The 11,572-nt window shown below is 39.5% G+C and overlaps 1 protein-coding gene across 2 annotated transcripts; it reads right to left on the bottom strand.

Moving 5' to 3' along the window:
* Positions 1 to 2,177: 2,177 nt before the first annotated feature.
* MC5R (melanocortin 5 receptor) lies at positions 2,178 to 6,998 on the bottom strand. Of its 2 annotated transcripts, none has more exons than XM_073331689.1 (2): positions 6,915 to 6,998; positions 2,178 to 5,794 (listed from the first exon to the last, which is right to left on the bottom strand). In XM_073331689.1, exon 2 carries the CDS (start codon positions 5,709 to 5,711, stop codon positions 4,734 to 4,736), a length of 978 nt encoding a protein of 325 aa, XP_073187790.1. In that variant the 5' UTR covers positions 5,712 to 5,794; positions 6,915 to 6,998; the 3' UTR covers positions 2,178 to 4,733. The 2 variants fall into 2 exon arrangements, with proteins under 2 accessions (XP_073187790.1, XP_073187789.1); XM_073331688.1 differs by lacking the exon at positions 6,915 to 6,998 and adding an exon at positions 6,755 to 6,908.
* Positions 6,999 to 11,572: the final 4,574 nt, after the last annotated feature.

The following is an 11,572-nucleotide window of genomic DNA, read 5'->3' as shown; positions in this document are numbered from 1 at the left end:
CAGAGAGTCACTACAGAATCAATTTAAACTTGGTATGAAAGTCCAGTTGAGGGTGTACCTGTACTGTCACCGGTGGTAGAGATGGGCAAAATTTTTCAGTCAAATAGTAAATTTGCTGAACAATGCAGTTTCAGGGCAACCAAAACTACTTGTGAATTGGAGTGGAATTTGGCTAATAGTGTTGGCTGAATAAAAAATGGGGGAAAAAATACAGTCAAAAGTTTGTTTTTCATTTTTCAAAACAAAATGTTTTGACTTTTCATTTTGTTAATTGTTTAAAATAATGTAAGGGGTAAAGAACACCTGAAAACATAATAAAATGAAACAAAAAAAATTAGTTTCAGGTGGAACCAAAAGTTTCGTTTGACCCAAAGGGAATTGGTTTTTAGTTTTTCATTTTGGTGAGAGGAAAAAAAATCAGTTTCAGTTTGAAAGTAGCTGATTTTTTTATTTTATTCTTTTTTGTTTCAGCCACTGAACTGAAAAATCAATTATTCACTCAGCTCTATTAGTGAGAAGAGTTTGGTAATGCTAAATGAGCAGATAGACGGATTTCTGTATCTGACAGACAATGTCTGACTTGGGGCCTAACTGTGCATGCCTTACTCATGTTGGTACCTCCTTCAAGTCAATGAGACCAACCATGGTGTGTAGGGCATAGGGAAATCTTTAAGTACCATAGAGACAGCACAAGGGAGCATGATGGGGGTCATGGCTGGGATGCCCAGACACACTATTGGAATGCCAACAACAACACGCCTCTTGGAGTCCACTGCAGCCAACAGAACTTACAGCAGCCATGGGGCTGCTTTATGTTATACGGGGGGGGAACCATCCTCCAGCAGCCCTATGGATCGAGGATTCCAAAACTCAGCTTTGCTGGGCAGAGTTATGGTGCAGCTCTGTGACTCAGTTTTCTAACACTCTCCTAGTTCCTTCTGACCGCCTTTGACTGGATGTGTAACTGACACTATCCCTTTACATCAGTTGCCCCTGTGACTCCTATGGAAGTTGCATCTACTTTCAATAGGTATGAATGCAGAATAAATGAGATGTATAGTAATGACTCATAATAGAACACTACTGGTGTCCACACAGAACAAAACAAGTTTTCCCTTCTTGTTCTTTCTTGTTTTTTGACATGGGGAAAAGGGAAACATTCAATACAGCAAATAATAGTGGTCATACCTGTTGTGTTTAAGGTTAGAGGAAAAATAAATTAAACATCAGAGGATAACTTTTTGAGATCTTACCACCACCAGGTCAAAAATGAAGTGGCCTTTTAATGGATTGGCAAAGAACTAGTGATCAAATATGCCCTTCAAAGGTAGGGCTGTTTTTCTTGGTTAACATTCAGCTCTATTACAGAGTCATTATGCATGTGCCTTCCTGGTGGACAGACCCTCTGTTGAAACACAACTGTATGACAGCGTGAGCAAGGGTGGTATCATGGATTGGTGGGCTGCTAAGAGCAGAACCCAGTGGCTAATTTTCTTGTGGTTTTCTCTTGAGGCTACTGGCATGAAGGTTCCTACTTTTAATTAAAACTCAATAATGACGACTGCCAGAAACAATCAGAATACCCACTTTTTTTCCTCATCAGATTCTAGTAAAAACAAAAACATAGTACATTTGTTTTCATTCAGTTGTTGAATATGAGGCGTATGTATGGTGGTATCTATGTATTCATTTATTTAGCATTAGTTTTAATAGTGTGAATCACGATGACCAATAAACACTGGGCCTAATTTGCCACTCTGTTATACTAGTTACACTGGCATGATTCCATTGAAACTGGTGTGACAGAACAGGGAATCAGGGCCACTATTGTGGCATATTTTTCCATACAGATGGGAGCAGTTTCCACCCTATGCAACCAGTGTCATGCCAGAGCTCCCCCTTCCCCATGTAAAGCTGACAATGATGGGTAAAGAAGATGATGTCTGCTGCAGGAGCAAATAAATACATTTAAATATCTCTTGTTAGTCCATAACTTCTTTTATAAGGCTTTCATCACTAAATACCAGTTTAAACTGAAACATGAAATCCTGGCGTGTAATATTCCCTTCCCCAGGAATTCTGTTTGCAATTTACCACTTGAAGTAACACCCCAAAAATACCGACAATTTTCCAAATAAACTCTAGAGACTACATTACAATGAATATTCAACAACAAATGGGTTTCCCAACCGTCCACTTTAATAATTACCTCAGATACTTATCTTTTTACATCAAATAAAATTCCAGAGCAAAAAAAAAATATGAGGTAATGTACAATTCAAGAAAATATCCAAAGCTTTTACAGTATTGGTTTCCTATTTACTGATTTACAATTATTTACAATATGACCTCATATACATATACACATATATATCTTCAAACTGAATTACCTAATGAGGATTTCATGGTTTATTTACATAGTGATTTGAAGACATGTTGTGCCTTTAATTATGTTGCTGGAAATTAAGGGTACTGTCTCATTTTCACCCTAGCTAGAGTGAAATTCACCGCAGTGCAGAGTGGCTATCCATGCTACTTAAAGTGGGATTTAAGTGGTGAACTCTGCACTGGAGTGAACTTCACCTTAAAGCAAAATTCTGCCAATGTAAAATCCCATTCTCAGGTGTAACTGAGGGAATAATCTGGCCCCTCAAGTATTGGTGGGTTCCTAATACAATTGGTATACTAAAATTCTGTACTCAGGTCTCTCAACTGTGAGTGAAATGCCCATTCACGTAAATGGGAGCTGAGAATGCAGATCAAGGGCAGTATATGGCCCTCATTTTGTAAACTTGTCTACTTTCCAAACACAAGTCCAAAGCTTTACCATCCAATCTCCACTGCAGAGCAAGAAAAAGGTACAAGTCAGGAAGGCTGATAATAGCCTATCATAATACCACAAACCTCCACATTGAAAATGTAGGCATGAAGATATTCAGCTGTCCTCCTAACAGTGTGGATCTCTGGATTTCTGTGTTTTTGAGGTTAGCTCTGCATAAGGTGCTGAGTTTGGAGAAAAAAAATTGACATTTATAATAAAACATCCGAGATTTTTTTCTACAATATGCTACGATCTAAGGACCTAATCTAAAACCAGTTGGGATAATGGGAGTCTTTCCTCTGGCTTTAATGGGCCTTGAAACAGGTTCACTGGAGACAATTTAACAAGAGTAACCTCTTGACTTTGGAAAGGAATAATTTACTCTTGTGAGCTAACTTGCATTTCAGATGTGTAATCAGTATGAAACTGTTTCTTCTATGAGTTTTTATATATTTTATATCTAAATGCAAAAATCCAGCATTTGGGAGGACATTCTGTAGACATCTGTATCATTCCTTGGAAGAGAAATTAGAATATTTTGTGACTAATTGATTGTACTTTCTTCCTCCGTGACCAAATCCAATATTCTTCACATTACATAACTGTTACAAAAGACAATATTGGAGAGAACACAACAGGATGCAAATTGCTCATACAAAATATAAGAGGGTTGATGTATTTTATGAAAATGGCAGCCTCTCGGTAAAGAGAAAAGCATATCAGATGCTGGCTTAGTCCTATATAAACATGTTGCACATTCTCCCATGTTCCTGGGAGCCATCTTTTGCTGACAGCCTACCCGCACCATGCCTTGACAACCATCCCTGCTTTGTGTAATATCCATCGTGAAAGATATACGCTGTAATTTCTTCAATAATAAATGCCCCAAAGCCACCCGCACCTGACAATCTTCCTGCTGCGTATGACATGCTCATTGGCCAAACCCCCTCCATAAAATGTTACATGGGTTACCTTTGTCTACCTTGAAGCCAAAGATGCTGTACTCATTTCAGGGCCCAGAAAAAATGATATCCGCGCTGCCTTTAAGATGAACCACTGCAGCCTTAAAACCAGCATGTGGTACACCTTTGCCGAGACATACAGTAATAGGAACACTGGAACAAATACAGACAAGTGCCACAAAATACTATGCTCAATACTGGGAAATGTTGCAATTACATTAACCTCTTGTGCAGTATGTATTTTGTGAATGCAACAATCATGATTGGGATACAAAAATGTGTGTGTGTATCTACATATATAAATTATTGTTCATAATTGTGTTGATTGAGGCATATGAATGCTGAAGTTTACAGATTATATTTTTCACTTCATGCTAATCACAGTTATTCTTCTGGTTTTATGTCAATGGAGAAATTGACCGGAAACCTGTCCATTCTCGCACCGGACAGCCACAATGAGCCATGTTGTACCCAAAGAAAATGTAACTAGAAACCCAACTATTGGTTGTGTGTTAGTTAATGCTTACTGCATTTGGCAGTGAGGCAAATAGGGATATCCTACCCACATGTACATATTCATGTACCCTGCCCGTAAAAATCAAAGGGGGGGAAAGATGAAATTACTGTTACTTTTATAAGATACCTGGCTTGAATCTGGCCCCAAGTGTTCTATTATTCTCTTGATTCACATGCATATGCTAACTCCTATTAATGCCAGTTAGAGTTATGGGTGTGTATAGAGGGGAAAATAGACCAAATAACGTAAAACTAGAAAAACAGCTTTCTAATTTCCATAAAAATATGATCCTCATTACAAGTATAAGGTGGAAAGACATTTTATAGTCCTTCAGCAGAAATAGGGGAAAGAAGATGCTAACAATTTTGATGCATGATTTTCCTGATAAATAGTAATGTTGCATCTTGGTTTCCGCATTCAAAAATGCATTTTCCTAATACTTGCTCGGCAACCCACAGGCCATTCTCAGGCTATAGCAACAAATAATCTCTCTGAAGGTCTTCCGCATTTCCTGGCTACGAAAGGCGTAGATCAAGGGATCAATCACTGAGTTACACATGATAAGGATGAGGTACATGTTGAAGTGAGACATAAAGCAAACACAGTAGAGGTTCTGAGGGCAAGAAATCATCAGGATGAGGTGGAGAAAAAATGGAGCCCAACAAACAATAAAGATGCCTAGTAGCATGGTCAGAGTGATGGCCCCCTTCATGCTGGTCCTTTGATGGACAGAATTGTATCCAGGCAAAGCAGCTATTCTCTTGACATGAGTACGAGCCAGGAGGAACATATGTATGTACAGAGAGACCATGAGGAATAGCATGGTGAAAAACATTGTGATGAGACAAATGATAACATAAGTTGATTCATAATAAAGAATGAAGATAATGCCACAGCCAGTGCAAAATGTCCATATGCATGCAATGATGAGCCCTGATCTTTTCACTGTCATGATGTTGTGATAACGCAGGGCGTAGAAAATTGTGACATACCTGTCTACTGCTATAGCCAGCAAACTGCACATGGAAGCCACCACAGATATGCAGATCATTGAATCAAAAACATTATCTATATGTTGTACAAAAGCATCTTCAATAATTAGATGCTTATTGTTTATTAAATATATCGTTATGGTCTCCCAAGCGTTAGAAACACTGACCAGCATGTCAGCTACTGCTAAACTGCACACAAAGAAATACATAGGTGAGTGCAAGTTCTTGTTCTTAACTATTGCACAGATGACCAAGATATTTTCAAGGAGGCTTATAATGCCCAGGATTAGAAACACCTCCACTGCTATGACCACTTGCTCACATGGTGACGACTTGTTCTTGACAGTAGGCACCGTAAAGTTGCTGCCAAAAGTACTCAAGTTAAGTTCTGGAATGTGTAGCTGATAGGATGAGTTCATCTCTGGAGGCAAATATGCTCTCTTCTTTCCAAAGGACTTGTAAAGCAGGGTGGTAAATGCATTTTCCAGAAAGGCAAGAATCCCTGCCAAAAAAAATATAACAACAAGACAAAAACAGGAAGGAATTGACAAAGCAAATATCAAATGGAATAAAATATTTCTATTTAACTCAGTATATCCAGCCCACGACTGCTCCATATTCTATATTTATTCTAAGTTAACCTGTCATAGATTCACAGAGCTTTTCCAGCTATTCTTCCAGAGGGAAATTCAAATCACAAACTAATAGACAGATTTATTCCCCTTCTTTTTTCTTTCTCCTCAGACTTCTGCTCGTTCTCCAGTGTTGATTGTCTTTCCCTGAAGCTAGCACATTTTATCTGGAAATTCTGGTGAACACTGAACATTTTCAGCTAAATTCCTACAGAACAACAAATAGTATCTGACAGGTGTCTCAATCCTGGCAGCCTTAAAACCCATATGAATGCACTATTCATAACTGAAATCAGACTGTATCTTCTCATCTGATCATACTTAGATAAAATTTGAATTCCTGAAAGAATTAATGACTGAGCCTTTTAAGCAAAAGATTTAAATATTTTTCCTGACCTTTGTACTTCTTAAATTTGCATAACTTGTGATATAAACAGCTTATCTGCTCCAGACTAACATGCTCAGCTTAATAATACTGTTTTAAACCATTAAAAAAGACAAATCTATATATTTCAGGTTTCACATTGTTTTATTCTCTTGTAATTAAGATTTAAATATTTTAACTTGCCCACTAAAATCACAGGGAATTTCTCTCAGGAAAGCCACAGGTATTCTATTCAAATTATGGGTATTTTAATCAAGACTTTTTTTCCTACTAATGAGAATATTTTGAGAAGAATGTCATAAGCAATAAAATTCCTAATAAGCAGAACATATTTAGCTTGCTGTCAGTCAGTGCAAATAAAATTCAAAGGTTTTTAAGATAAACTACTCTCCATTTTAAAAGGTAACATTTCCTATACAATTAAGAAGCAGTTGTACTTATTTACCAGGACTGTTCCTTCAGATCCTATTTCTCCTCATATCCTGTATTCTTTCCCTCTAGCTGTCACAAGTTTCAGCTCTCCTGCCTGTCCATCCTCAAGGGCTAAATGAAAAAAGAATGTTCAAATTCATAGAGCCAAGGCTGCCCAGGTATAAACTACTTACCCTGCAACTGTCCTTATATAGTCTCAGAGAGTTAATGACTTCAGTGCTCAATATCTGACTCCTCCTCTACCCCCTTCTTTGCCTCCAACTTCTCTTCCCAAACATTTCATTACTGAAGGCTTGGGTTTTTACCACCACCTAGTGGCTCACGCTTGTAGAGCACTTCAACTTTTATTTTTTTATTAGCAGCTGTTTGTGATCCAGAATTCACTCCCAAACTTTTTATATATATATAATGGTAAATAACTGGCATGTTTGCTTGGCTTGTTTTCTTACACTTATGCACTTGTTCTATTTTTCTTTCCCTATTATTTTTAGTATTGATTGAAAACAAGTCTCCACTGAATTCATCGATCTAAAATTGGTGAGAGCACAATAACAGAACTTTGTGGTAGCTTTTATTTATTTATTAATTTTTATTAACACCTACCATTTGCCTTATATGCACTGTCAGTGGCACTTGATCTTCAACAGACAAAGAGCAACACTGTCTTTAAACAGAACTGCAAAAAGACATAAAAGAAGAACACACTAAGCCTTCCTTTACTAGTAGGATCCCCTCCAAGCTGGGGGATCAAATGGACGAGTGCCAGATGGGCACTAGCAGAAACTAGCCCACAAGGGCAGGACAGGATGACCTAGGCTAGGCAGGAACTCTGTCCTGTGCGTGAAACGAAGACTGGTGGGTCAGGTTTGTGACTAAGGGTATGTTGACGCTGCATAGGAAAACCAAGTCTCAGAGCCTGGATCAGTTGACTTAGGCTCACAGGGCTCAGGCTGCAGGTCTAAATTTAGCAGGTCCCAGAAGTCAACACATTTCATTTCAACCTTTCTATGGCTTCCCAAGCTGCCCAGAGCCCTGACAACCCATCGCTTGAGGCATCTGGGAGAGGGAGCTCCCAGGGCTTCTGGACTGCTGAGGAGCTGGGAGCCTTAGGAGCCGACCTGCCAGACTACTCTGAAGCTGGGGACCTTGAAAGACCTGGGAGCCTAGTCTTCTAAAGAGCCATAAACCAGGGCTCGCAGGCTTCCAGGCTCCCCATTCCAGTCAAGCTGCTGAGAAGCCAGGCAGGTGAGCTAAAAGGAAACAAGGCTGCCAAAGAGCCATAAACCAGGGCTCGCAGGCTTCCAGGCTCCCCATTCCAGTCAGGCTGCTGAGAAGCCAGGCAGGTGAGCTAAAAGGAAACAAGGCAGGTTTTGAAATCAGCCTGGCAGGCAGGGATACACTGGAAACCTGCCTAGCTTATTCCTGAATTTTGTCAGAATTGGCATGGTCACCCAGGACATTTTGATTTCAACAAACCAGCATTAGTGAAGATGAAAAACGTTCCACTAGAAAATGTCTAGTCTGTGCTAGACAAGGTTTGCCGTTGTAGCCATACAGGGACAGCTATACTGGCAAACCCTTCTAGTGGGATACAGCTTATACTGGCAAAAGAGTGATTCTATCAGTAGAGTTCACCAGTTCCCTGACCGAACTAAGCTATACCAGCAAAAGCTTTTGCTGGTATAACCATGTCTACACTAGGGCTTTTACTAGTGTATAAAAATGTTATTAAAAAAGTCACACCCCTATCCAACATTAAAATACTGACCTGTAGATCTACCTGTAGCATGCAGGAGAACTGACTCCCCCTCTCTACAGCTAAGTGCTGCTCCCACTAGCAAATCCACATAGGGCAGGGGCTTGTCCCTTAGATTCCTTCAAGACACAAAAATGCGTGTGAGGTATTTATTATACAATAATAGTTAATACTACTAATGAACTTAATCAGAACAGCAAAATAAGCAGCATTTACATCCGCATAATCTCCCAGTCATTTTCTAATAGAACGAGAACTCGTAAGTACTCCAAGTAAAACATTTCCTGCATTGTATCCATCTGAGTGAGACGGCAAACTTATCAGGGCAGGTACCTTACCGCCTCTGCCGCTCTAAAGTGCCATGTACACTTTCGGTCCTGTATAAACAACCAACAAGAAATAGCAATAATGGTAAACACCCTATTCTAGAAGAAAAATGTTTCCTGGAAACTGGACCTGAACCAAGACTCCAGATTTAAACACCCTTAAACTTTGGAGGATGTTTGAAATCTAATCCTGCTAATAGGCCTGAATTTTGCAAAAGTCTATTTTTCTACTGGGCAGCAGATCTGATGACTCTTGAACTGGTGTTTGAAATCTAGAACTGGACTGGGGGAAATAAGAATTGACCAGCTTCTCGCATCCATGTAACCCCTCCCCAGAATCAGATCCCCTGCCTGGGTGTTGCACCTCATAATCTTCTCTCTGGAAACGTGTAGAAGGGAAGAAGCAGGCAGAACCAGGGCTCCCTTTTCTCCTCCCTCATGCACTAGCCAGCAGAGCTGTGTGGCTGCATATGGAAAGGTATGCTGCACAAAAAGGTGTGTCCCAAATTTCAGACACCCCCCCTAGAACATCTATGGGGCCCTGGGAAGCATGGTGCCTTTGAGGTACAGTTGCTTTCCATAGAGCAGTGTCATTTCTGCACCACTCCCTACATCTGGTTGTGTCTACATGGCACAATTTATAGTGTTAGGCCCAACTTCTGCCCTGGATTAGATGGCAAGAAAGCATGAAAAAATTGTCTAAGAAGAGAATCTAGCCCTTACAACTGCTCCACTCACTCTATGATAAAAGAAAGACAAATCATTCTCTCTCAACAGTTTCAGAGTAGCAGCCATGTTAGTCTATATACTCAAAAAGAAAAGGAGTATTTGTGGCACCTTAGAGACTAACAAATTTATTTGAGCATAAGCTTTCACGAGCTACAGCTCACTTCATCGGATCCAATGAAGTAAGCTGTAGCTCACGAAAGTTTATGCTCAAATAAATTTGTTAGTCTCTAAGGTGCCACAAGTACTCCTTTTCTCTCAACAGGGTTATTCAAATTATTCCTAGGCTATTGTGATGTGATTGTTTGGCCAATAAATATTCAGCTCTCCAAGTAAGTTATATTTTTCTTTGTTACTGTTATTTGAACAAAACATGCAGTGATGGAAAAAATAAAACCCAACTGTTCCATTGTTCTGCCAGCATTTATAGGATTTTACTACAGGTCTTGAAAAAATGACATTTTGAATGAAACCACAACAAAGACCTCAAGTGACAGCACAATTTTTGTTTATGTCAGATGTACTTTAAACCTTAGCAAACAGACATTTATCAGCCTGCCAGACAAGTCGGTAGTTAGAAAGATATTTATAGCTTTCTATCTGATATCTCCAAATACCTGCTGCACATCACTGAAAAGCAAAAATAAAGCTCTATAGATGTAAAGCTTCATAGCTTATTTATTTTTTTGAGTAAATGTATTGCTTGCCCAACTGACTGACTGACAGCCTCTACCCACAGAACAAGAAAAGTCATTGAGAACTATATATTTCCCCGCAAGGATCAACTAACTTAACCTAGGGCTCTCCTCTAGTCCTTGTGTTCATTTTGGTGATCTAAAGACTTGTGAATCAGTGGGAGTTTTCCTTACTTTCTGTGGGCTTTGGATCTAGGGTGACCAGACAGCCAGTGTGAAAAATCAGGACAGGGGATGGGAGGGTAATAGGCACCTATATAAGACAAAACCCCAAATATCGGGGCTGTCCCTATAAAATTGGGACATCTGGTCAGCCTATTTGGATTTTGCCCTGAGTCTTTTACCTCTGTGCTAAGACTGTTATTTAGTTGTCTAAATCAAATCAGCACAAAATCTGCTGGAACCAGCACTCAGACCATCAACTTATTCCACATAAGCCACTAATCAACTAGCAGTTGGTGCCAGATTTGAACCTGAGCAGTTGGTACCAGAGTTGCGTGACGTGAAAACCTTTGTCTCCCTTAGCCAGCAGTTCACCAGTTCTTTTTCCACGGTGCACAGCAATTTAAAAATGCATATTTTTATTCAATATGTCAGTTTTCTTAAAGAATTAACAGCAATACAGGACTAAGCACAAACTGTATTGCAATATCAAATGGGGCATGTTATGTCACTGTGTGTGTTTTCATTGCAATGTACCACAAATGACAATATAGTGAAATGACAGTTATTTTAGATCTAGATCACAAGGAATTCTTTATTAATTTTGAATTAAATCAATGTGTTTCTTTATGATGCACAGCAGGAACTTTCTTTAGCGCTATAATTGTTTCCACTGTGGTAGTGTCTGTAGGTTCTACTCAGGATCAGGCCGCACTTTGTTAGGCACAGGGCAAATATAGAAGACAACATGTCACTGCCCCCAAGGAGGTTTGATTCATTGTGTTTTTGAGCGTGGATTCATGAGGTTCCTCTGGGAATGATTTTACCTGCTCCCGCTCCTGTTTTCCACTTGCGACCAATGGGAATTTCGACAATTACAAGAACAGAAGCAGGAACAGGCCCTTAGAAGCTGCTCCAAATAGGAACCCCTTGAACTTTCTCTAGAATTGACACACCAACACAATTCAAGGCAAAGTGCTGGCAAAGGCCTCACTCAGGAGTGGGAGGATCCTTATTTACTTTTCAAAAGCCCATATCATGATAATTCTCTGGCTCATGCCACCCTTAATGATCTTGCAACATCAAAACATGTTTCACCTGTGTGTATATTCAAGTAACAATATCAAGGTTATTCTCCAACTTGGGATTCGATGTTATTATATCAG

The sequence above is a fragment of the Lepidochelys kempii genome, chromosome 2, assembly GCF_965140285.1.
Source record: "Lepidochelys kempii isolate rLepKem1 chromosome 2, rLepKem1.hap1, whole genome shotgun sequence".
In the NCBI taxonomy this organism is placed as follows: domain Eukaryota; kingdom Metazoa; phylum Chordata; order Testudines; family Cheloniidae; genus Lepidochelys; species Lepidochelys kempii.
Note: the sequence above shows the minus strand (reverse complement) of the source record. Positions and strands in the feature narration are given on the sequence as shown.